Consider the following 25,169-nt stretch of genomic DNA (forward strand, 5'->3'; position numbering starts at 1 on the left):
CTTTTTTTTTATAAATAAGCATATTACTTTTTACCACCAAAATATCAGGATACAAGGTGTATTAATATTTTTTAATTTTATTATAAATTTATGTGTGTATTGTGTATATGTATTATGTGCATTATATGACAACATTCTACTTTTAAATTTATAATAAAATTAAAAAAATGAGAGATTATATTATATATATTATTTACATATTTTATTTTTATCATATTTTAAAAAAAATTATTTACTTTTTTTAATTTCATTATAAACTTATATATTTCTGTATACATATTTAAAAAAATTCGGATATAAAAATAACTAAAAGTAATACATGCAACCACAACTTGATTTTTTTTTAAAAAATAGTGTAATTAAGTTGTTAAAAAAATTCAATATAAAAATCTTAAATAAAAACACAATTTTTATTTATTTTAAAGTTAGGTTTGCAGATACACTATAAGTGTAATTAAGTTGTTAAAAATAATTAATATAAAAATCTTATATGAAATCACAATTTTTTATTTTAAAATTATGTTTTCTAACGTGACTTATCTATATTTATAATTATTTTAGTTTAATATAATTTTAATAAAAAAGTATAGTAAAATTAACTAATTTATTATTTTTTTAAGTCTTAATTAAATTCATATTCAATATTTTTTATTATAATATTTGATTTATGTAAAATTACTTTATCTTTTTTTGCATTTTCTTAAATAACTGTCAAAACTTACCTTTATATGTTTCTCAAGTTTGTTTTTTCCTTCTTTATGAAGAGTTTTATTTGTTTTATAAAGCAATACATTGATCATTCTAGACAAAAACCCTAACTATCAAAACTTCTTTTTTGAAGAGCTAAACTCAAACCCCATTTGACTTAGACTCATGTGCTTTTGTACACTTTCTTTTTGATACCTTTTGGAAGAAAAAAATAACAAAAGTTAAAAATAAGGGCCCTCTCCAACATGGCAATGGAGGTAGAATTCATGCAAAAACTACTAAAAAAGCACATGCACTCCCTTAGCCAATAAGTAACATGGATAAGCACATACACAAAAACATTACATTATTGTTATTATAAGAAGCAAAATTGGTGTATTACATGATTGTTTCAAGCATGGTTGGCCAATGCAAAACACAATAACAATATTAGGTCATAAAGTAACACTTTTTGTGGAGACTCAAAAAAAGGTAGAAAAAAGGTTATTGCTCTGCCCAACTTTCAAATAACCTAATCACTAATCTTACACATTATATGTATCTTAAACTCTAAGAAACCACACACACACCACTTGTTTCTGCCTCAGCATTCCACTCATCAAAATCACAACAAAACAAAATCAAAGACTCTTCTTACTCATTTATGATTTCAATTTTATATTTAATTAGTGGAGTTATATATTTTATCAAATAAAATATATTTTTTAAAATGAAATCATTAATTAAAAAATGGCATTAAAAATAACTATAAAAGTATATAATTTGTGTATTATAATTGAAAAAGAATAATTCTTAAAGAAACCCAACTATGATTGTTCATGTTTCTTTGTCCGTAGTTTCACACTTTAACATTAATAATTAATTACCATTATTGTTAGTGTGAAAAACAAAACCAAATCAGTGTCCCATGCTAACAGGTATATATGTCTGCTGTGAAGTTCAATAAAGCTTTTGAGAAAAGTGTTCTCTCTCTCTTTCTCTATTCCATTCTTTCTATTTTACCTTGGAATGCAAAGCTTTTCAAGAGTTTTTTTTTCTCTCTATCATCACATGCTCAACATCTTCATCTTTTCACACACCCTTCAACGTTATCTTCTTCTTCTTCTATGCAGCACCAGCACCAGAAAACTTCAACCACGTGCTCTGCTTCTGATAGGTAGTAGTACTTACTATTTTTCTTCTTCTTCCTTCTCTCTCTGCAGTGGTCTTTGTGCCGCTCTTCTTCTTTCTTTGGATTCTCTCGGGTTTCGAGCTCTCCCTCTCTCCTTGTTCTGTAAAAAAAGGAACAAAGTGGGTTTCTTTTGGACGCTTTTTTAAAACCAGAAGAAGATTCACCTTTATGTCTTCACATTTTGCCATACCCAAATGCCTCTCTGTGGCGAGGTTCAATTGAAATTTGTAATGCGTTTCTGTTTGCGTGTTCTTGGAGTCCCCTCTGTTGCAGACAGCTTCTGTGTCAGAACAATTGTTTTTTTTTTCTTTTTCTATTTTTAATATTTTCTCCAACAGTTTGATATCCCTTGCTAATACCTTGGATTATCTGTTTTCTAGTGTTTGAAGCTTTCTCCTTTTGTTGTTTCCCCCCTATTGAGTTGGTAATGGCAACTGTTTACTTTGTGTTTTTCTTGCAATACTCTCTGGAGTGAGTATTGAACGTACTGTTCTATGGATTCTGGGTTAGATATTGGGGTTTTGATAATCATGCGAGAAATTCGTGGGAAAAAAAATAATGAAGGAGGGGAGTTAAGTATGTTGGGTGTGTTTATTTTGTGGCTGTAGCTGAGAACTGTGAAATATTTCTAACTGGGTGTTTTTTGTGTGCCGTGTTTAACTTTTATGTCTTCCTTGCGGTTTAATAATTATATTTATTTGTTTTTTGTATTGTAGGTGACAAGTTTTGAATATTGAAATACTGAAAAAGTTGTGGAGACTATTGGATAGTGGAATCTAGTGATGAACCGTACCTTCTGAGTTCTTGGCAATACAATGTTTATTATATAGTTATTTTGAAAAAAAACTATAGAAATTTGATTGAGAGATTTTTTGGATATCGTTTGTGACTTGTGAGATTTGTATATTCCAAAATGGGCTGTGTTTTTTCAAGAATTGATGAGGATGAGAAGGTCGGTAGGTGCAAGGAAAGGAAGAGGTTAATTAAACAGTTGGTGAAAATTAGAGGGGAGTATTCTGATTCCTTATTGGGTTATTTGAAAGCACTGAGGAACACTGGTGCCACCCTGAGGCAATTCACTGAGTCTGATACAATTGAGTTTGAAACTGCCTCTAATGGCATACCTGAGCCAGCCTCTCCACCTCCCCATCTGCCTGCATCCCCTCTGCTACCACCGCCGCGGCCTCCTTTTCTCACTGACAAGGCTATGGTGCATGAAGATGAGATGCTAGAGACAGATGACACCAATGTTCTTCCACTGCAAATCGATCCAAGTTTGAGCTCATTACGGCTGTATCGATGCCCTGATAGAAACGAAATAGTGGAATCAGTGGAGGAGGATAATTGGGAAGAAACCAAAACAGACTTTGAGGATGAAGAAGCAGAAGCTGCTGTAATTGCTGAAAAATTGCGTAGGGGAAAGCAACAGTTGATAGAACCAGTTGATGAAAATTCCTCTGCAATAAGTGTGTATAGAAAAGATGCTACAGCTATGCCTGTGACAGTTTGTAGAAGTGGGAAAACATTGGAGGCTATAGGTAAAGAGTTGGATGACCAATTCCTGAAAGCATCTGGATGTATAAAGGAAATTGCTGTTCTTATTGATATCAGTGGAGGAGATACTCTTCTGCGACAGAATTCTGGGCGTCATGATAGTAAGTCTTTATACTGTGTTCTTTTGGGATGGTGGAAGTTCCATAATGATAGACTATGTGTTATGATCTGTTGGCCATTACCACCTGTCTTTTCTGCCTTGGAACATTTTAGTTATGTTTGATAATCATATTTATAATAATGCACCTTTTAATAGTCATAAACTGAGATTAGTTGTTTTCTAGAAATTTTTTTACTGCTTATTTACATTCACAGGGATTACAATTATCATATTTGTTGAATCTTTTAGAAGTCACAAAAGACAATGGTAGATTATTCTATTTTTTGAAATTCTGACGCTTTATTATAAGCTATGTTTTATGAAATATGATCATAGTAACATTTCTTCTTGATTATAATATATTGTCTTATCTGAATTTCATCCATCTAATAACTATCCAACTTAATCACATTCGGGGTTTTGTGATAGACCATGTTGTTTGGCAGGTTTATTATACTTAAAAATTGTTTTAGACATCATTCATTTCCTATGCAGTTTTTGTGCTGACATGTTTTTACTGTGGCCATGTTATTTGAAGGTAAGAGAGGCAATTCTGCAAAGGTCTTCAGTGTACTGTCATGGAGTAGGCATTCAAAATCACCACCATCCACCAAAGATTGTGCTGAATTTTCTGGTCACAGTGAACCATGCAAGCCTGGAGCTCATTGTGCCACACTTAAAAAATTATATGTGGCAGAGAAGAAACTGTTCAAGGCAGTAAAGGTTAGCTAATAAATATAGTTATCTGACTTAATAGATAGGAAATTAGAAATTTGCCAATTTAGTGTCACCCTTTTATTTTGGGGCTGTATAAAGGGACACACAGCTGTTCAATGCAAATATATCTATTGAGAAAATGAGGAACAGAACTTCAAGGCATATGTATGTATATATGAAGGGCACCGTCTCTATTTTGAAAATGAAAAGTAGGACAAGATAGAAAAATAAATGGAAGGTTTCGAATAGTCTTTTTTTATTCTGGAAGGTGTTGAATAACTAATATAATAATTTTACTAGTAACTAATTTTCATGTATCACCTTATAATTTTTGAAATATGGTATCATGAGGATGTAGGGAAATTAGTCATATTGAATAATTTTAGACCCATTATATTTTAAGATATTCTAATAGCCATATGAGATCTGTCTCTGTTTGCATCAAACTATCCTCCTATTTTCTTTTCTATGTCCTTCCATTTGCATATGTTTTGTAAGTGGGGTGCAAATCTCATCTTATAAGCCGGTTTTCTGAGGTTGAGTTAGACATAAACCCACTTATTATGATAGTATCTAAGCCAGTTAGAGCCTATCATAGTCAAATTCTTTGGGACTATTATGCCACTATTATCGAGATACTACTGTTAGACCATCTATAATATCCAATCCCATGCCCGGGATGCTAATTTCTTGACATGAGGGGGTTTGTTGAAGATGGGCTCCTTTTAGACCATCCATGTATTTAATCCCATGCTCGAGATGTTCATTCCTTTGTGTAAGGGGGTGTGTTAGAGATTCCACATTGACTAAAGACTAGATTATAATATATAAGTGAGTACAATTCTCACCTTACAAACAGGTTTTGTGAGTTTAAGATAGACATAAACTCATTTACTAAGATGTTTTACTCTAAAGTGTGGAAGGTTTTAGTTTATTACTCTACGTATATTCTGTGTTCATGGGTATTTGTATCTAGAAAGTTGCATCACATTATAATCCTAGATAACATTCTCCTCTCTGTATATCAAGAGTCCTACATATGGTTGATATCCAAAGCGTATGGATTACATTTTCTACTGAATTAGAAGCTGTTTCATTCTCTAATCTTTCTTATTCTCTACATTCTCCCCTACTATATTTAAGATGATGTTAGAGAATTACCATCTAGTGAGACCTATACCATCACAATTCTGCTAACACACTACTAAAAGTATGAAACCATTTTATTTTTTTATAGCTTCCTTCTTATTCCAACGTGATCTATCTCACATTTTTTTTATCATGGTTGCTGCTCTGCTGGTTTTGTGATCTTTTGTGGCTCTCCATGACAAGGCTGTTTTCTCCATTTGGTGGGAGGGGGTGTTTTGGCATGTGACTCTTCTCACCACTGCCATCACTATGATCTCCATCTTTATGTGACATAATCCAGCAAATCACTGTTATCTGCCTTCAATAGAAAACCTCCATCAACCTTTTTAGGCAGAACCACCACATACTAGATGAGTAGATGCCAAAAGAGCCCAGATCTGCGTTCTCACCATCAATCCTCTTTGTTCTCCCACTAAACTTTTCTGGTGGCATTTCCCTCTAATCACCACTGTTGCTTCGGTCTCCATCCTCTGGCAAGTCTGTTGAACGCCTCATCCCATCACCATCCACTTTGCCAGAAAGTTTATGGCGGCTTTCTGGTTATGTTTCTGGTGGCTCAGATCCAGCAACATCATATTCCAACTCTTCATATTTGTTAATCATATTTCTGCTGTTGGATTGTCTTTTTTCTATCTCCATTGCTGGCTATTTTCCCCCTCATTACTATCTTCATTTTATCCTAGCAGCTCAATCATCTGCAAATGTCTGCCTCTCTGGTAAGTGTGGGATTGGCTGCCACTATTTGAACCTTACTAGTGGTGCATGATTGGTCCTGTGCAGTTTTCTGACCAGCAGTTTCACCTTGACTCTCCTTGCAGTGCTACTAGTCTGGTCTCTTGATTTTTTCCACTTTCGTTGGACGGATCTCCTTATATACATGCCTTCTTTGATGCCTTTTTACCTCCATGATTCTCTTTCTTATAGTTCTTTTTTATTTAAAATAAATATAAAAAATGAGTATTAATATGTAAAAGGCTTAAGGCTTGAATAATGATATTTAATGCACTCAGGAAATAGAAATAGTATCTTCTTCTACATTTTATATGAATTCAATGTTCATGGTGGGTTTTATTGATAAACAATCATGGGAAATAGTCTCTACGGAGTCTAACAAGAGTCCTGTATGAAGAACCTATGCAGTGCATGTTCTACTGAATAAGAAGCTGTTTCATTCTCTATGTTCTCTCTTTCTCTCTAAATTCTCTCCCCTAATTGTAACATTACATGAATCACTGTACAGTAGATATGCATATGTTCATCTTGTACATTAAGGTTAATAATTAGTTTTCTAGAACAGAGCCAAACTGAAGGAGTAAATTCTAATTATTTATCCTAACATAATAAAGTACAAGAGAAATAAAGGAATACTATAATGGGGTTGCTCTTGCTCGAATGTTATTTCAATCTGTTGACTGCTAATGTAATTTCTTGTGGGTTGAATTATTGTTGGAGATCAGTTGTTGCATTTACTATTTCTAACATATTTATTATCTGGTAACTATGGGAGTAGGGGCATTCAATAAAACCATAGCAGGATCATGCAATCCGTTGGGATGAGGGAATTAATTTTTAGTTAGAATTTGTCTTATTGATATCCATCAAGAGGAAGAATATAAATCCAGGCAAATGAAACAATAGTCTTTGCCTTTGTTAAACTGCTATAGCACCAAATTATAAAATTGGTTTCAAATTTATCTGGATCATTATCTTTTTCTTTTCATCTGAATGGAAATCTTTGCTTTTGGATTTAAATATTTTTGCATGATTGTCCTTGACTCATTGTTCAAATGTCATATAATGTAGGAAGAGGGAATTGTTGCCTTGGAATTTGATAGGAAGTCATCATTATTGCGTAAACAAGAGGATGAGAACCTTGACATGGTGAAAATTGACAAAATTCGATCATGTGTTGAGAAGTTGGAGTCTGATTTAATTAGCTTACGGCAGTGCATCAGTGAAACAACTTCATCAATTTTGGAAATGATAGATGAGGAGCTTTTACCCCAGCTGGTTGCATTAACTGCAGGGTATATTCATTTGAATCAATGCATTAGAGTATTCTAACTTAATGATGTGTTAATATCAATCTAACTTAATGATGACCTTATGGTTGTTTTGTAGATTAGCACAAATGTGGAGAACAATGCTTGAGTCCCATGAAACCCAAACACTCATCTCCCAGCAGTTGAGTGACCTCAGTGATAATCATAACACGATACTAAATTCTGAATATCATCACCAGGCTACAATTCAATTTCAGACTGAGGCCTCTTATTGGTATAGCAGCTTTTGCAAACTTGTAAAATCTCAACGGGAGTATGTGAGGATCCTCTATGAATGGGTTAAGCGTACTGACAGCCTCAGGGATGGTCAAGAAAGTAGCAATCATTCTTCTGTTCTTACCATTTGTGAACAGTGGGAGCATGGGCTTAACGAGTTACCAGAAAAGGTACTTTTGGTCAAAATTTGATGTCAATCTTTGTTCCTTGGACTTTGATTATTCTTGACATGAAAAACAGAAAATCTCTCAAAACTGGAAAATCTTTACTTTCAAAATTCAAACTAGTGCAACTGGTTTGTTTTGTCTGCAATGCTATCTCCACAGTAGTCCTGTTGTTCTGTTTTCACCTACTGTACATCGGCCTTGGCTCCGCCCTTCCAAGTGACTCAGTTTTTACTTTTATCTCACTCAGTAGAGCAGAAGTCAACAAAGCATAGTCCAGCCACCGAGTGCTTGTTTTTTTGCTTCATGCCAGTATTTGCTAGTTCTGTGTGTCTATGTAAACTTCAAACTCTAGGCCATGATGTTGAATTACAGATATCATCTGATTAAGTCATTGTTCCAAAAGTTTAAACTGTTGGGGTAAATGCACATGAATGTTTCATATCTAGCAGTTTCTCTGCACTAAAGTTCTGGTTTCAAAACATTAATTGGTTCCTTGTATTATGAGTGTTCAAAAGTTGGTTTGAAAGATTAAATGATTTGTTTGAATAAAAACTTTCTTTTCTCCATGTTACCACCAAACGTCTTAAAGAATTTCATCAGTTGATTTTCTTATAAATAGCAAGACTTACAAATTTGCTGACACTCTGGCTCGTTGCAGGAGACTTCTGATGCAATAAAAAGCCTATTGTCATGCATCCGTTCCATAACTTCTCAGCAGACCGAGGAACACAACATTCTGAAAAGGTTACAGAAGCTTGAAAGAAAATTCCAAAAATGTGTGAACTCCTTGGCTGAGATGCAGCAAAAATTAGACGGAGATATGGCTGATACAAGCCCCAGGCATCCAATACATGTTAAGAAAAGTGAAACAGAAGACATTAAGAAGCAAGTGGAGAACGAGAGAGCAAATTATTTGGATGCTGTTCAGTATAGTAGGGCCATGACCCTAAATCAGCTACAAACTACACTTCCCCCTCTCTTCCATTTACTGATGGAATTTTCAAGTGCTTCATCTCAGGCTATTGAGCTTATCAATACCCCAGTCAAGCCATTGGAGTAGAGTGCAGAGGGATATTGCACCACATAACATTTTAATTGCTGTCTGGTGCTTTGGATGGTATAAGCAGAATATATATATTTGTATTTGTATATTGTAAATTGTGTTCTTGTCAGTTTTTCAACTGACACAATTGTGTTGAGTCATTGATGATGATGGTATCAAAATTAAACTCTTTTGTGTATCCCTTCCAAGCCACCATATTCTGAAGTTTTTAATGGGGGCTGAAGGCTATTATTTATATTGTAGCAAATGGAAAGAAAAGAAAAGAAAAAGTAGAGGAGAGGGTATATACTAGTATCAATTTATAACAATAAATTTATAATGTGCATGCATTTGATTGATGTCAGGTTTCATAATGCATATAACTGAGACTTTAGGTTAATACATATATGAGATGTCAGGTTTTATAATACATATAATGTATCTTTTATTAATAATAATAAAAATAAACAATGTTTATTGTTTTTTTGTTTTTTTTCTTCATATTTTATCTTTTTATTCTTGGGAATACAATCAACATTGTTTAATCACTTGTTTTGAAGAAATTGCCCATGACAAGTAAAAGTTACTATAATGGAAAATTAAGAGTTATTCCATTGTATAATTATAATATAATATTATACGAGTCAATATAAATTTTTATTTTATTTTATAACTGTATTTTAATGTATGCAGTTTTTTCATAACTCCAGTATAAAATTTAAAAATCCATTTTTTTATAATTAAAATGTGCACACCTTTTTTAATTGTTTTGTTGTGTACATATATTTTTTTTATCCTTTCCTGTCTCTGTAAGCACTTGATTTAACTATTTGAAAGAGATTATCCATTATAAGGAGTTACTTTGATGAAAAACTGCAAGTGTTTCTATTGATTAATAAAAATACTATAAAAGTTAATAAAAAAATCCTTTCTATAATTGTTTTGTATATAACAACTTTTATAATTTCAAGATAAATTTTAGAAACTTATTTTTTATTTTGACGATTAAATTACAAGTGTGTAACTATAACATTATAAAAAATTAATAAAGAATTTATTTTTATAATCCTTTATCCATATGTTTTTATAATTTCAATATAAATTTTAGTAACTGAATTGTTTTTTCATTTTGATACTTATTATAATAATTTATTTTTTAATTATAAATATGCTTTTTATAAACATAAAAAAAATAAGCAAATATACATTGTCATGCTATTGAGATTGGTTATTACTGTTTTTTAGTCTAAGGAAAATTTTTTTCATACTTTTTTGGACAGAAAAAATAAAATAAAATAAAATGAAATTAGTTTATTTATATGGTAAAGTTAAGATTAGTTTATTTCACAGTGCGCGTTGAAACATTTTTTTTTCTATTATTATCTTCAACACTCTACAAATTGTTATCAGCTACTTACCCCAACTTCTGCTCTCAATTCATGGTTCTTTTTTTCCGCGTGATATTGATAGTGAGTTTCTTCTTCTTCTTCAGGTTAGGGTTCAATTAGGGTTTTAGTAAATTGAAGGATTGTGCTTGATAATGATAGAATGCATGGTTTGAATGAGGTTTCTTGATTGTTTTCCATGTAAATAGGGTTCTAATTAGGGATTTAATACGTTGTTGTTTGCTGATGGGAATGATGTGCCTTTTGATTGTGCCGTGTTTTAATCCGATCTATGCTGTGGGTGCCTGTCACTGAAGCAAAAACTGTGTTTACATTGTTATGTAGCCTAGTTATGTGCTGAACTTCTTTTTCATTTTGTTTATAATCTTCATGGTTGTTATATTATTACCGTCGAGATGACAGAGACCAGATAATGGAGTATTATTTAGTATTTTTTTAGGAAAGTTACCAGAAATTTGCATCCCTGGAGGAGATGAGCCTGACAAAAAACAAACAATTGAAAATTTGCTAAAAGCAGCTAACTAGAGCTGGTTTATTTTATGAATATTAACTATATCTTAAAATGGTCTACAACTATTTGAAAATGACTGTACAGATGTATAAAAGGGGATCTTTCTCTGATGAATTTGAGACACCCGTAATTGAACATAAAAAGATAATGTCACTGATATATACATTTATCTGCATGTCACATGTATTTTTCAACATACACTATAAATCCATGCAAACAAGATTATTGTAGACATTAATGCTCATAAGCTTAGATAGGAAATCAAATCCAAGATTTCTAGTAATTAGCTTATTTCCCCCTCCTTAGAGTACACGTATATGTAGAAAATAAAGTTTACAGATGAAGGATGAAAAATATTTCTTAAACTGATTACCCATAAGTCCTACTTGGATAGCAATTGTCTGCAATGCTTACCAGAATGGTTAGCCAGATATGCTTTATATTTTGCTTACGTTGGAACACAATTTTTTTTACAATAATTTATCTTATTTGTTGTAGTTGATGGACAGGAACTGACATCAACAGTATATAAATTCTAGATTCATTTTGGTGAAGAAGCATTTCATAAACAAGTCAAACAAAAAATTGAGCACAACGTAGCCATTTTACTGCGTGGCCTAGCATATTTGTCCTTTTAGAGGTAATTTTCCTTAAGTCCAAACCTCATTTAATCCTATCACAACACTATGTGCGTAGTTTTATCTCTACTGCAAGGAGAATTGTCTAGGGAGACAGTTTAATAGTTCATATACCTGTTATTAGCTTTTGGTGAATTGATATTTTGCCAGTTGCTTATGCAATTGTACAATTAGTTTATATTTGAAATGATACTGTTTTTAATGGTAATTAGTTCATCCTGCAAGTTACAATATCTACAAAATGAATCTTGTTCCTGTTAAAGATTATAATTTTAAGAAAAAATGAGAGCCTTCAAACTGATTTTAGTTGTTAACCTGGTTTTTTGTTGGCTTCCCCTAAAGTCTTGTGGACTTCCTCTTTGATCTTGTTGGCAAATTTCATAATAAATATATGGCCAAGGACTTGTCATGATTTTGTTTCTTCCTACGGCAAAAATATATCAAGTCTAATTTATTGTCAACTCCAGTATTAATAAAATACTTGAAAAATTACAAGCAGGTCTGGTCACTGCAATTTGTACTACTAGGGTAGGGTGTTTTCATAGTTAAGTGTAAAAGAAAAAGCTAGACTAAGGATAAAAGGCTTACTTGTATGTGTTATCAATAACAAGCTAAAAGAATAACACGAATGAGGAATGACATTGATTTGGTTACCCTTGACAAATGGGGTCACATAGTGGGCATACATTTGGTTTGGATTTTATCGGTCAGGGGTAGTAATTTAGTATTACAAGACTGTAAAGATGCCCAATCAGCAAAGTCATACATTCTTTATCTTATGTTGTAGGTTGATTTGTTTTAACTGGAGGGATTGTTGGATTCCTTTTACCTAGGAATACTGCAACATTGAACAGTGGTGTGCTCTTTGTTGGTGCTTTACTGTTCCTCAATACCTGTAGCTTGAAGATCTGGAGGCAAGGAAAATCAAGTTTACCATTTATTCTAGGACAAGAAGGTATGCAATTTAAGGGGTATTAAGATAGTCCTGGTGTATGAATAAAAACAAAGCAACTGAAAAAACTACAGCATAATCTCAATGCAGTGCTTTTATCTCGACTGGCTTTAGTGTTATTATAGGTATATCTCAATGAAGTGCTTCTATCTTATATTTTGTCAGATTTTCCTGCCTTCTCACTGGTGCCTTTGTTATCTATATCCTCCACTGGTCCAATCAAAACCACCCTCCAATTAGCATTTATTGTTCTTATCTAATAACAAATCTAACTGCATGTTCTTTTTTCTTAAGCCACCCAATTGATCTCTTATACTTATGGTTACTGAATACCAGATACTGATTGTTGAAGAAGAGGTATTTCAACAGGTTATATTTGGTAGAGGAACTACTGTTACAGAATATGAAAGTGGAAGAGGTGAATCGATGTCAGATTCAAGAGTGGTATCCAAAGTTCAAATCTGTATCCATCAAGACTTTAATTCATCAACTCCCCGAGTCATTTATTCAGTACCTTCTTGATGACTCAGGGCCCTTCCTCTTACCTGTTTCTGTCTTAAATGAAGATGCATTACCCAATAGAATTCATAATCCCAATGAGGAAGAAGATTTTCAGGTGTCAGAGGGATCTGGTGATGAAGCAGAAAGTTCTCCACCACCTTCTTTTCCAGAACTTGAATTGAAAATTAAGGAATCCATTGAGTCCCTTGGGGGTGCAGTCTTTCCCAAGCTGAATTGGAGTGCTCCAAAAGATTCTGCTTGGATAAGTACTGCTGGTACCCTTCGGTGTACCAGTTTCAGTGAGATTGCACTTTTATTTCGGGCATCTGACTCATTGGTCCATGACTTGTGCCATGTGTATGATTCATGCCAGGACAAATCTTTGACGAGGCCCCATAACTTTTTTCTTGCACTCCGGAAATGGTATCCATCCCTTCAGCCAGACATGGAATTTCGATGTTTCATACGAGATCAGAAGTTAATTGGAATTTCTCAACGAGAGGTTACTACTTTTTATCCTGTTTTGCTTGAAAAGAAGAATGATCTCCTTTCGTTGATACTAGCATTTTTTAACAATCATGTGAGGGCTAAATTTGAGTCAGAGAACTACACATTTGATGTTTATATCACAAAGGATGAGAGAGTTAAGGTTGTGGATTTTAACCCTTGGGGTGCCTTCACATTGTCCTTGTTGTTTGCATGGGATGAATTAGAGCTTATTCATAGTGAAGGAAATGATGTGGAGTTTAGAATTGTGGAAGATCGTTGTGCTGTTAGGCCAGGCCTTAAAACAGCAGTACCTTTTGATTACTTGGATACCAGTGCGGGCAGTGGTTGGGATCAATTTCTAAGGAGTGCAGATGAAGAGTTAAGACAACAGTCTACTGAAGCTGGTGCATGATAATCAGCTGCTGTTTCTCTATTATCACTTAAGGTAGCAAATAAAAAAAGTAGCTTTTGTATTTTTGAGTTTTTTGACAAGGGGGAAAAATCGTGTTCGAAAGCATTACCGCATGGAGGATGCAGATTTCTTGTTTAACACAAACCTCTTAGTCTTTATGGTTATGAAGTTTATTTTGTTGGACTTCAGACATCACATTTTTAATTAAAGTTTTTCTGTTGGTCATTTTAAGCTGCAACCAATTTCAGGGCTTCAGATAATTAAGTGTTGAAACTCAGGCACACGGACATCTGAAATGACAATTGTGTACTATAGCATCATGTGCTTATTTTGTACCTCAGTATTTTGGAGAAAATTTATCACATGTTGTGTATTTTTTTTTATGAAGAAATGAGTTGCTACTACATGTTTGTGTTATTCATGTGCTTATTTATGTTTGTTTCTTTCATTGCAAACTCTTCCATGATGTTCCTTTGAACTAACTGGTGACACTAATATGCATAATTCTTTTTTGGTGCCCTTCACGTGCATCTTTTCTATGCATATGTTCATTTAATAATTTAGTTCTTTTGTATCTGCATTTGCATCACACGGCTTCATTACTAGAGATGCAGGTTAGAATTATAGTTTCGTTTGGATTAACTTGCTTTTTGTAAAACTGTTTTTATAACAGATTCTTGATAAATGATTTTTCTCCAAACATGTTTTTCCTCCTGAGCCATGACTACAATTTAACATAGATTTGTTTCCTTCAAAGTTCATTAATCGATTTAAGTTAAAGTTATAATAATCTATCACTAATCCTTTCTAGGAGTTGAATGACAAAGAGGTCCTTTGAATTGAATCCATTGTTTGGAATTGAGTTGTGATACGCTAAAAATCCATAGTTTGTAATACACCCACCTGAAGTCCAAGTTGAGATAGCTGAATGGCATTTTGTTGAGCAGACATGTAAGGTTCTTGGGTTTTGTCAAATTTTCCTTCCTTTAGAACTCTTAGCGTAATTTGAGTTTATTACATCCTTTGATCCTGTCTATGAAAATGGAAAGAAACAAAAACCAGTATATTTTACAATTCTACAAATAGGACTCCACAACTTTCATAATAATAACACTAAAGTTATTGAGAAACTTATTCTCACCCTAATATTAATAACTTCAAACATACTTTCAAAGTTTTCATGTTATCAGTACTCACTGTCCAATGAAACATGTTTTACAAAAAATTGAGCTTGTTGAAAGAATAATAGCTTTGGTCATTTGGTAAATATATTCAATACTTAATATTATGGATAACCAAAAGTAATTTATAAAAGAGGAGTTGTGGAGGGTGAATTACTCATTATTACGATATTTTGTTTATATCCTTATTTATTTGAGTAAATCTTTTGCTTAAAAAAATATTACAGACACAAATTTATTTTTTATATTTTCTAATAATTTTTCTCCTTTTTTTCATCTAGCACTTTATTTCTTATATAAAAATCGAATTTTTTCCAATGAAATTAATTATCCTAACTTTTAAGTAAATAACCAGTTATACAATCAAAATATTTATTTTTCGTAAAAAATCCACAAACATTTTTATTATTAATAGGAAAGAGACTACCTCTATGTTTTTAAAAGAAAATAATGGTAGTTACGTGATTGTAATATATTGAATTGTTGAAAGATGTAATCTGGCGTAGAGAGATACTAATAATTGATAATAAGAATACAAAAATACTTATAATTTTTAGAATGTAAGATAAAAAATATAAATCTATATATTATATAATTATAAATTATATGAATTGATAATAAAGATTTATGTATATTAAGTAAATTTTATTTTTTTTTAAAATAGAAAAATATTTTTTATGATTGATTTAAAATGATTTATTTTTTATTTTTATAATTATAATAAAATTTTATATAATAAATTTGAATTTTTAGAAAATTAATGTATTTTTTTTAAATCTTTGAATCAATTTTATTTATTGAATTCCTTAACCTTATTTCTACCATTTGCCTTTCATATATATTCTTTATCCTTCACCTTTTTATTCATTGCGAAAAGTCTTTCCGTCCAAAGTGAAAACGGTGTCGTAAAGGTGGCTTCTCTGGTGCCAAGTGAAAACTGAGAAGAACCCTATTATTCTTATTGTTGTTGGGAGCAGAACACAGACGTGAATAGTTGTAGCCATGGCGGAGGAAGCGGAAGAGACGATAAACGCAGTCAGAATATTTGTCGGAGGATTGGCGGAAGCCGTCAGCGCCGAAGACCTTCGAAGCTTATTCTCCTCTCTCGGCACCGTCCAAGCCGTTCAAACCATCCGAACTAAAGGTCGCAGCTTTGCCTACATCGATTTTCAATCCAATCCTAAATCCCTTTCCAAGCTCTTCAGCAAGGCAAGAATCAATGACTATTTTATTTATTTATTTTTTGTTTCCAATAATTATCAATGGCATTGTGTGATTCATTTAGCCAACTTCACCTAATGGTTTATGGACATGTTTATTCGAACTTTTCCCTATCAGCTTTTAGGAAAAAAAAGAAGAAGAAATAATTCTGCGTAAGCTGAAATTCGAGTTACAGATAATACTTAGTTATACTTATGAATAAGATAGTTTTAACTTATAGAATTTTTTTAATTCTTTTTAGCTTTTCTTTTCTAGAATTACTTACGAAAAACTTGTTGATAAGCTGCGAATGCTTTTTTTTTTGTCTTGTTTTGTTTTCAGTGACTAATTTTAACACTTGATTGACATTGCAGTATAATGGGTGTCTTTGGAAGGGTGGAAAGCTGAGACTGGAGAAGGCCAAAGAAGACTATCTCGCACGGATGAAGAGAGAATGGGAGCATGACGCTCTTGATGATGCTACTCAACCACCCCCTAGTTCTCCTAAGGACACCACCGGAGACTCTTCCAAGTCAAATACCAAACACCTCAATATTTTCTTTCCCAGATTGAGAAAGGTCAGTTGATTAGTGTTTTTTAGAATATGCGTTTCAATGTTAGGGTTAATCTTGTGATAGTTTCGTTTGTTGAGTTGAGGGTAAGGGTGATGAGTAGGCAGTTGGATTGGGTAGGAGTTAGATGGGTTATGTTTGTGATCTGTGAACTGTATGCTTGAAATTATTGTTGTGGGTTTCTTGTGTTTTGTAGTAAGGTGGAAAAACTTAGTTGCACTGCTTTTGGTGTTGTTCACTAGTCAGAGATGAAGTTTCACCTGGTTAGGGGTGCTACCTAATTTTCAAATGTGATATGTTGGTGATTGAGATGCAACTGTGATCCGAGAAAACAACACCTAAGGAATTTGCATTGCATCTAAGTTTTCTTCTTCTGTTAAACTGAAGGAAAAGTCTTTCATTGAGTTAATATTTAAGTATGTGTAGAAAATCAAGATAGGCCTGTTGGGATGTTGCACTGTTAGTTAGGTCTTGAGGGTTGAGAGTAGGCCTTATAGTTTATTTTTATTAGTTCAGCTCTTATAGACAGCTGTTAGAATAAGTGTTTTATAAGTTGTACAACCATTTTCAGAGCAATGATTTTTATTTTAAAATTAGTTTATTTATTTTTTATGCATAAATACATAGTCATTTAATTATGTCAAATGTATCCTTGCATTTGCATTGTGTTTAATTATGTCTAACGATATTAGGGCTAAATGATATGACTTCGCTTTTACATGCTACATATATACCTGTGCAGGTGAAAACCATACCATTCAGTGGAACTGGCAAGCACAAATACAGTTTTCAGAATATTAAAGTTCCTCCACTTCCTGTGCATTTTTGTGATTGTGAGGAGCATTGTAGTCCTTTTGTCACTGAAAAAGGGAAACTATATATTAATGGGGCAGCCGAAAGAGGTGGAATGAATGATGAAGAGATTAGCATAATGAATGCTGTGATGAACAAGCTACTTCAAAAAGAAAAGGTTTCCAGTGCCGAGAAGCTTGGAAAGGAGAAGGATTCTTACAAATCACCTGATGCTTTACAATCTGATGAAGATAGTGCAACAGATGAAGATGATCTCATTATTAACATGGAGATGAAGACAAATAAAACAGCTTTAATAGGGAACCAGGAACTTGAAAGAATCCTGGAAAATAAGGTATTTTTTCTTTATTTTTGGGGGAGGAGGTGGAGAGTATAATAAATTAGGGTCTAGGCAGTAATGTCAGTTTCCTTTTAGCAAAGAAATGTATTCTATTCCATGTAATTATTGTTTTTAATCTTCAGGAATCATGGTTGAATATAACAAAAATTGCTAAGGAAGAACCCAACAAGAGTATGCCTCAAGTAGAGAAAAGGAATAATAGCAATCTCAACAAGAACAAGAAGAGGAAATCAATTCCCGCATTGGAAATGGAAAGTAATGCAGAAACAACCCCTGGAGGCAAGGGTAATATGCAGAATAAGGTGGGATCTGGTGACCCGGAAGATGTTTTTGGGGAATTGACTAAAGTTTCATGGTCTCAAAAGTCTTCATGGAAAGAACTTCTTGGTGGCGGAGGCAATACTTCTTTCAGTGCTTCTCTCATATTGCCAAAGTTGGACTCTAGTAAGAATCTACAAACATCTGATGACCTGTGTGCACCTCTATCTACAAACAACAAAACTGAAAACATGGAAAGGGACAGAGAATTATGGAGCCGCCCTACCAATACGCAAGTGATAAAAGATCAAACTGAAGCTCAACCTACCAATACGCAAGTGATAAAAGATCATACTGCAGCTCAACCTACCAATAAACAAGTGATAAAAGATGTTACTGAAAATCAGCATGATGTGGCACCTAATAAGACAGGCAGAGGAGCTTCATGGCTGCAAAAACAATCCTGGACACAAATGGTTAGTGAGAATAACAATTCATTTAGCATTTCACATATTTTGCCTGGTATTACGTTCCCAGAGCCAAAGGCCAAGGACCCCATTGTGGAACCTGCCATTTCCAACTATTTCAAGCATAATGGTGTAGCTAAGGATACTATTAATAATGTTGTGAGTGATGGTTTTAAATCAAGGGAGACTATACAAGAAAATAGTCAGTATATCGGTGCCAATGACATTGCTTTTGCTCCAGTAGTTGAGGAAAAAGTTGAAACAAGTCCCAGGGAAAAATCCACTGAAAATATTGAAATAGGTGAAACGTGCTCATTTATGAGAAGTGCTGCATCTATGAAGGAATGGGCAAAAGCTAAGGCCGCTGTAAGTGGATCACTCAAAAGAAAAAGTGGTGAGAAGTAAGATGACAAGGTTATTTGTTCTTTTAGTGCAAGGAGATGAAAGTGAAAGGTAATGAAGGACAAATTGATTTTCCGACACTAGGATAAAAGCAAAATGACATTTGCAATTTGGACACCATTTTCTACACTGTTGTTATATCAAATCTCAGATCGTTCTGATTGGGAATCAGTGATATAACTAGTCCAAATTGGTTGTTGCATAAAAAATGTTTTGTAACCTTCATGATCCAACATTACCCGGTAATTTTTTCTATGAAATCATTAATCCAACCATAGCTGAACTCGTCTTAGCGAATTGGTGACGCGGTGGTTTATAAAGTGAATTGGTGTGTTGTGACTTTTTGAGATTTTTAAGTTGTAGTATGAACAATTTCAATTTTGAAGTTTATAATATGATTTTTTGATAGAATTGGTTCGTGCGGTGTATTTTTTTTTCTTGTTTTGTTAGGCCAAAATGAATGTGAATGAGGAATGAAATTACAATTGTAATATCCAACATATCAGTATATATGTTTAAGAAGGTTTTTTTTATTTTATTGTAATATTCTCACGAGTTAATATATCTTGAAAAAAACATTTTATTTAGAATTGAAAATTATTTTTAGTTTTAGTGTTATATAATACTATTTATTTGTTTGAGTTGAACTAAAAGTGATCGTTGCAAGTTGTAAGTGACTCTAACTAGTGTTTATAATATAATATTAATATGTGAAATCTCTAATTCGTATAAGACGTTTTTTATGTTATTTTTAACAATGGATTTATCCAATTAACTTGTTCTAAAACAACGAGATTGAGTCTAATTGAATTAAGCACGAATCAAACAAACAAAATTCAACTATTTGGATATCCTATATGTGATTTACAAATTCAGTGAACTTGAACAAAATTAATAATATAATTTTTGTAATTTTAGTTAATATAAAAGGCAGTTATAAATATTGTTCTCACCTTTTAATAATAAAATTAAGTATGAATTTTTGGATAAAATTATGTGTTTTTTCTTTTCTTTTTAAAGTAAAGTTTATATATTTACATAACATTTGTCCCACTTTATTTAAATTAAACAAATTAAGAAAGGTTTAATTTGGATTGTGTAGAAAGATTTGAAAATTCAAACCAACAAAAAAATGGTTGGTTCAGATTTATTTACCTCCAAATCTATTCAAATCGATGCGTGAATACTCAATGAATATTTATTAAGGGATCAACATTATGATTTAAAATTTGGGGGGAATAAAAATCGATTTTTTAAATAGAATAAAATAAAAATTCACTATATATATGGATTAAAAGCACTGATATCAGGTTTTAGAGAAACGAAAAATAAAAAAAGAAATTGACAAATTCTACCAGCATCTCAATGGGTTTTAAACTTCATACATTCATGTGATATTCCAATTTTATCTTTTTTATAAAAGTTTAAAAATTTTACTTCTCTCATAATCTCACACTACACTCTTTCATTGTACAATTCAGTAAATATGTGTATTTGGATATACATATCAAATTGTAAATTTCAATATTCATTTCCTAATAACATATCGAATTGTACAATTTGGTATATATTACTTTATTCGGAATATACATACTGAAATTCAGTATGTTATTAAGAAATAAATATTGAAATGTACAATTTAGTATGTATTATTATTTGATTCGGGATAATATATACCAAAATATACCATCCAATATTCATTTTGTAATAACATATCGAATTGTATAAATAATTTAATATTCATTTCCTAATAAGGATACTAAATTGTTAATTTGTATAAAAAAAGTAGTTTATTATATTTTTTTTATATTAGGTGCAAGTATGCAATGTAGGATGTTAATAGTTTTATTTCAACTTTTCTTTTTAAAATATAGTTATAAACGTATGTAAGCATAATATATTTTCATGAATGCATTGTTGGAATTAAAACTTTTATTCACAGTTTATTGGAGACAATGCGTTGTTGGTAGGAGTTGAGATATTTAACTTCAGTTTCATTAAATTTTGCTGGGACTGTCTAAAGGAGGATTTTCTGGCGCTGGTGAATGATTTTTTGGCAGAGATAATTGACTCAGGGGGTCAAACGCTTCTTTTATTTGTTTGATTCCTAAGTCTGATATCTGCAATTGCTTAGTGATTTCAGACCCATTTTGTTGGTAGGGTATGTGTACAAATTGTTTTGAAGATTATGTCTCTCATACTGAAAAAGGTGTTTAGTAAAGTCATCGATACTAGGTAATCTATTTTTCTTGAAGGAAGGGGACTTATGAATAATGTTCTCGTGGTCAACGAAGTTCTAGGCGAGATGAAGAGGAAGAAGAAAAGTTGTGTCTTTTTCAAGGTGGATTATGAGAAGGCTTATTATATGTTAGACAGACTTGGTTTTTTGCAAAAAGTGGATATCTTGGATTAAAGCGTGTTTGGAATAAGCTTTGGTGTCAGTTCTAGTAAATGGGAGTCCGACTAACGAATTTATTCTGAAGAAAGGTTTGAGGCAAGGTGATACTTTAGCTCCATTCTTGTTTCTTATAGCGGCTGAAGGATTAGCTGGGGTTTCTAGGACTACGATCGAGAAAGATTTGGTTGAGAGCTTGGAGATCGGGAGGAAGAGGTTTAAGGTGAACATGCTTCAGTACACTGATGATACTTTTTTTTTTCTTTTCTGTAAAGAAAACTTCAAAAGCATGTTTAATGTAAAGGTTATTCTGAATTGCTTCGAGATGGCTTATGGACTTAAGGTGAATTTCTTAAAGAGCAAAATTGGTGGGGTAGGAATCGATCAGACTGCGATCCTCTATTTTACGTCAATTTTAATCTGCGATGTGATGAAAACTCCTTTCAAGTACCTAGGGATGCCTGTAGGGGAGAGTCATAAGAGGGGCGAGTTTTGGAACGAGGTGGTCAATAAATCAAGAGCATATTAGGTAAATGGAAGGGTAGATTCATCTCGATGGTTGAGAGGATTTGCTTGATAAAGTCTGTTCTGTCATCTATCCCTTTGTTTTAGCTTTCTTTGTTCAAGATACCATCCACCGTGTTGGAGAAGATTGTAAGTCTTAGGTTGCTTGGGATAAGGTATGCAAATCTTGGGATGCGGGCGGTCTTGGCATTATCAATATTAGGCTTTTCAATTTGGCCTTGCTGGAAAAGTGGTTTTGGCGTTGAGTTCGAACAAAAGTGGGTTGTGGAGGGAGATCATCGAGTCTAAGTATGGAGGCTAGAAAAGCTTGAAAGAGCTGAGGGTCAATTACAACAAAGTCTCCCTTTGGTGGAGATTTGACGGAGATCTGGAAGTTAGAGGTTTGGGGAGGGAAGTTTGAAGATTGTTTTAAATGGGAGGTTGAAAATGAGAGAAATATTTTGTTTTGGGAAGATAATTGGGTGGGTTCTGGCGCTTTGAAAAGTAGATTCCCGGGGCTCTTTTTGTTGTCTGCCAATAAGGAGGCATATTTATCTGACTGTGGGGAATGGGTTAATAATATGTGGGTGTGGAACTTAACTTGGAGAAGGGGCCTCTTTGTTTTGGAGGAGGCCCATGCAGGTCAGCTTCTTGAGGTGGTTCTCTGTTTGAGTCTCACTTTGGAGTTTGAGGATAAATGAGTTTGGAAGGATAACGAGTCAACAATGTTTTCTGTCAAGTTTGCCTACGGTCTCCTTAGGGAAACAGGAGAAGAGGAAAACTCACGGTTGTACAACTTCTTCTGGAGGATTACGGCTCGTGCTTCAGGTCATGTCATAGCCTAGAGGGTGAATGAAAACAAGATAGCCTCCAAAGTCAATTTGGAGAGACGAAAGATTTAGGTTGTGAGCAACCTTTGTTGCTTATGAGGGGTGAAAGAGGAGTTGACAAGTCATTTGTTCTTTGGTTGCAAAGTTTCTTGGCTAGTTTGGAATCTTTGCTACGCTTGGTTAGGAGTGAGTTCGATAAATCTTCTTAACCTTGTTTCACATTTCATGCAGTTTAAAATTCTTGATGTGCCTACATCTATTAATTTAATTTTGGGTAATGTTTGGATTGCACTGGTAAGTGAGTTATGGAGACATAAGAATAAATACATTTTTAATGGCGAAGTAGTTGTTCATTTTGAAATTTTCTCCTTGGCATAATTAAATGTTTGGTCTTGGATTTCCTCAAAGGTATCATTAGTGGGTTTCTTCTTCTCTGATTGGTGTTCAGAACCACTGGTATGTATGCAGTCGATCAAAAGTTGCTTATAGGGCGGTCGTGCTATTTCTTAGTTTTTTCGTTGTCTAGCTGGTAACTTTGGAGTAGGTAGTTGGAGGTAGCTTTGTTGTTTTTGTTTTTATTTGGAGAGAGGGCGTTTTGTCACTTTTGCTTTGTATAAGAGTTAAACCACCCCTTAAATGAGTCATATTCATTTTATTTTTTCTTGTTGATAAAAGAAAATCTTTATTTGAAAACATCTTTGTTATCATGAAGTAAAACCATTTTATTTGTAATCTAGTTTATACTTTTTCACATCAACACACTTTGGTTTCAGATTAATTGTAGCATAAACATGAATACAAATAAAATAATTAATAATTTACATATTGTTAAGTTGTTTATGTTGGTTATTAATTCTGATTATATTATTATTAATTTTGATTTTATTACCCTTAAACTATTTTATCGTTATTATTGCATTAATGGTCAGTTTACCGGGTCTGTTAGTATTCGTATCTTATAGCTTCTAATAATTGTAATTTTATTTTATATATATATATATATATATATTATCGAAGTAAATCAAAATGAATGAGATCAACTCAATGGTTTTGCAATCTTGTCCAATTATCTTCAATCAGTTGTCTTCTCTTATTTCCTTCAATTAGTTCCGACCGTTTATTCTTTTTCATATTTTATTTTTTAATCTTCATATATATACCCATGAAACAATCTAATTCAAATAAATTAGGTTGAGATTGTTTTGTAATTGGATTAAATTTAATCCAACCTAGCTAATATATTTCATGTAAGTGTTTATGAGATAAGTTTTACTTAAATTATTGTGTTTAGTTTGAAGAATTATATAGGATGCAGGAAGTGTCTTAAAAAGAAAAGATATTTGATATAAAAAAGAGTCACATAAGTTTTATTTAAATATAAGGATAAGGATAAGGATAAGGAAAGGGTGATGAAGGGTTTAGGGTTTGATTAGAAACATGTGGAAGAAGGAGTGGAAAAGAAAGACGGAATACACTAAAACAAAATGAAAAGAAGAACATAAGCATTATCGCATGTGACTCAGATATTGAACAAGGTGTGGAATTTAGTGACATTGAGCAGATCCCATGTGGGGCATTCCACAAGTAGTGAGAATTGTGTTAATGGGAGGAGATAATATGGGAATGTTGAAGTTGTTGTCAATATCAATGAGGATCTTAACTCTTGCGGCATCGCAAAGGCAAACACCAGCATGAACTCCCATCCCCTCAAGGGTGTTGCAGCATTCGGAGGTTGAGCCCACTGTAACACTCAAATTCAACATACCAGAACATGCACTCAGCCCAGCCATATCCATAGGACATCTTTCAGAGGTCACCATTGAGAGTGAGAGCAGATTCAGAGAGAGGAATAGACCAACACAAACACTACCCTTCCAACCCATTTCACTCAACAAACCTAATTCCTTCACAACACTTTCTTACACTTTTCTTTTCTATGTGATCGATTCTGAATCATTAACAACTCAACACCATTATAGCCCTAAAACTTCTGCATTAAGAAAATAGAGGATGTTATCAAGATTATAATACATGACTTTAACAACTTTATAAATAAATTACCCAACACGTCATCTCCATGCATTTCACAAAAAACGATTGCATTAATTTCTTTTTACTAAACATAAGGTCTAATTCAGATTATTAAAATTAGTAAGAAAATCATTATATTATACGGGGTAAAAATACTATGTAAACAATATATATATGTTACTTTTCATTTAAATACTTTAATATTTAATGGCGGTTCATAAAATTTATTAGACAACAAGATTTTACATCATTATTTAATCGTAATTATTTTCTATAATAATTTTTTTAAACCTTATATAACTTATCCAAAAAGTCATATATTAACTAAGAATTGCTTTATTATTAGTTGATAGCGTATATAATATTTTTTATACTTAGCT

The 25,169-nt window shown here is 32.8% G+C and overlaps 4 protein-coding genes across 16 annotated transcripts; 3 read left to right on the top strand and 1 right to left on the bottom strand.

Annotated features, from left to right (window-relative positions):
- Positions 1-1,584: 1,584 nt before the first annotated feature.
- Positions 1,585-9,086, top strand: LOC137820982 (benzoyl-CoA reductase subunit C, putative (DUF630 and DUF632)). Of its 4 annotated transcripts, none has more exons than XM_068625353.2 (6): positions 1,585-1,864; positions 2,596-3,534; positions 4,072-4,256; positions 7,203-7,426; positions 7,521-7,848; positions 8,504-9,086. In XM_068625353.2, exons 2-6 carry the CDS (start codon positions 2,793-2,795, stop codon positions 8,903-8,905), a joined length of 1,881 nt encoding a protein of 626 aa, XP_068481454.2. In that variant the 5' UTR covers positions 1,585-1,864; positions 2,596-2,792; the 3' UTR covers positions 8,906-9,086. The 4 variants fall into 4 exon arrangements, with proteins under 4 accessions (XP_068481454.2, XP_068481455.2, XP_068481456.2 ...); XM_068625354.2 differs by having other exon boundaries at positions 1,618-1,867; XM_068625355.2 differs by having other exon boundaries at positions 1,863-2,091.
- A 1,007-nt stretch (positions 9,087-10,093) lies between these two features.
- EDA35 (temperature sensing protein-like protein) lies at positions 10,094-14,200 on the top strand. 10 transcript variants are annotated; one of them, XM_068625587.1, is made up of 4 exons: positions 10,094-10,356; positions 11,303-11,444; positions 12,230-12,397; positions 12,731-14,200. In XM_068625587.1, the coding sequence occupies exon 4, from the start codon at positions 12,798-12,800 to the stop codon at positions 13,794-13,796; it is 999 nt and encodes a 332-aa protein (XP_068481688.1). In that variant the 5' UTR covers positions 10,094-10,356; positions 11,303-11,444; positions 12,230-12,397; positions 12,731-12,797; the 3' UTR covers positions 13,797-14,200. The 10 variants fall into 10 exon arrangements, with proteins under 10 accessions (XP_068481688.1, XP_068481690.1, XP_068481693.1 ...); XM_068625589.1 differs by having other exon boundaries at positions 10,218-10,356; positions 12,764-14,200; XM_068625592.1 differs by having other exon boundaries at positions 10,229-10,379; positions 12,764-14,200.
- A 1,642-nt stretch (positions 14,201-15,842) lies between these two features.
- Positions 15,843-19,434, top strand: ROS3 (RNA-binding (RRM/RBD/RNP motifs) family protein). Its single transcript, XM_068625636.2, has 4 exons — positions 15,843-16,186; positions 16,552-16,755; positions 17,492-17,896; positions 18,025-19,434. The coding sequence occupies exons 1-4, from the start codon at positions 15,980-15,982 to the stop codon at positions 19,030-19,032; spliced, it is 1,824 nt and encodes a 607-aa protein (XP_068481737.1). The 5' UTR covers positions 15,843-15,979; the 3' UTR covers positions 19,033-19,434.
- A 4,868-nt stretch (positions 19,435-24,302) lies between these two features.
- On the bottom strand, positions 24,303-24,641 carry LOC137822411 (putative lipid-binding protein AIR1). The gene has a single exon (XM_068627298.1). The coding sequence runs from the start codon at positions 24,639-24,641 to the stop codon at positions 24,303-24,305; it is 339 nt and encodes a 112-aa protein (XP_068483399.1).
- Between the last annotated feature and the right edge of the window lie 528 nt (positions 24,642-25,169).

Source organism: Phaseolus vulgaris, chromosome 9, assembly GCF_051622355.1.
Source record: "Phaseolus vulgaris cultivar YP4 chromosome 9, ASM5162235v1, whole genome shotgun sequence".
Lineage (NCBI taxonomy): Eukaryota > Viridiplantae > Streptophyta > Magnoliopsida > Fabales > Fabaceae > Phaseolus > Phaseolus vulgaris.

Bases quoted from the DNA above. Each gene is read 5' to 3' on its own strand.
- ROS3 (XM_068625636.2), top strand. From the start codon at position 15,980: ATGGCGGAGGAAGCGGAAGAGACGATAAACGCAGTCAGAATATTTGTC. The intron at 16,187-16,551 runs GCAAGAATCAAT...TTGACATTGCAG, and splicing joins TTTCCAAGCTCTTCAGCAAG to TATAATGGGTGTCTTTGGAA. The intron at 17,897-18,024 runs GTATTTTTTCTT...TTTAATCTTCAG, and splicing joins AAAGAATCCTGGAAAATAAG to GAATCATGGTTGAATATAAC.
- EDA35 (XM_068625587.1), top strand. From the start codon at position 12,798: ATGAAAGTGGAAGAGGTGAATCGATGTCAGATTCAAGAGTGGTATCCA.
- LOC137822411 (XM_068627298.1), bottom strand. From the start codon at position 24,641: ATGGGTTGGAAGGGTAGTGTTTGTGTTGGTCTATTCCTCTCTCTGAAT.
- LOC137820982 (XM_068625353.2), top strand. From the start codon at position 2,793: ATGGGCTGTGTTTTTTCAAGAATTGATGAGGATGAGAAGGTCGGTAGG. The intron at 3,535-4,071 runs GTAAGTCTTTAT...TGTTATTTGAAG, and splicing joins GAATTCTGGGCGTCATGATA to GTAAGAGAGGCAATTCTGCA. The intron at 7,427-7,520 runs GTATATTCATTT...GTTGTTTTGTAG, and splicing joins CTGGTTGCATTAACTGCAGG to ATTAGCACAAATGTGGAGAA.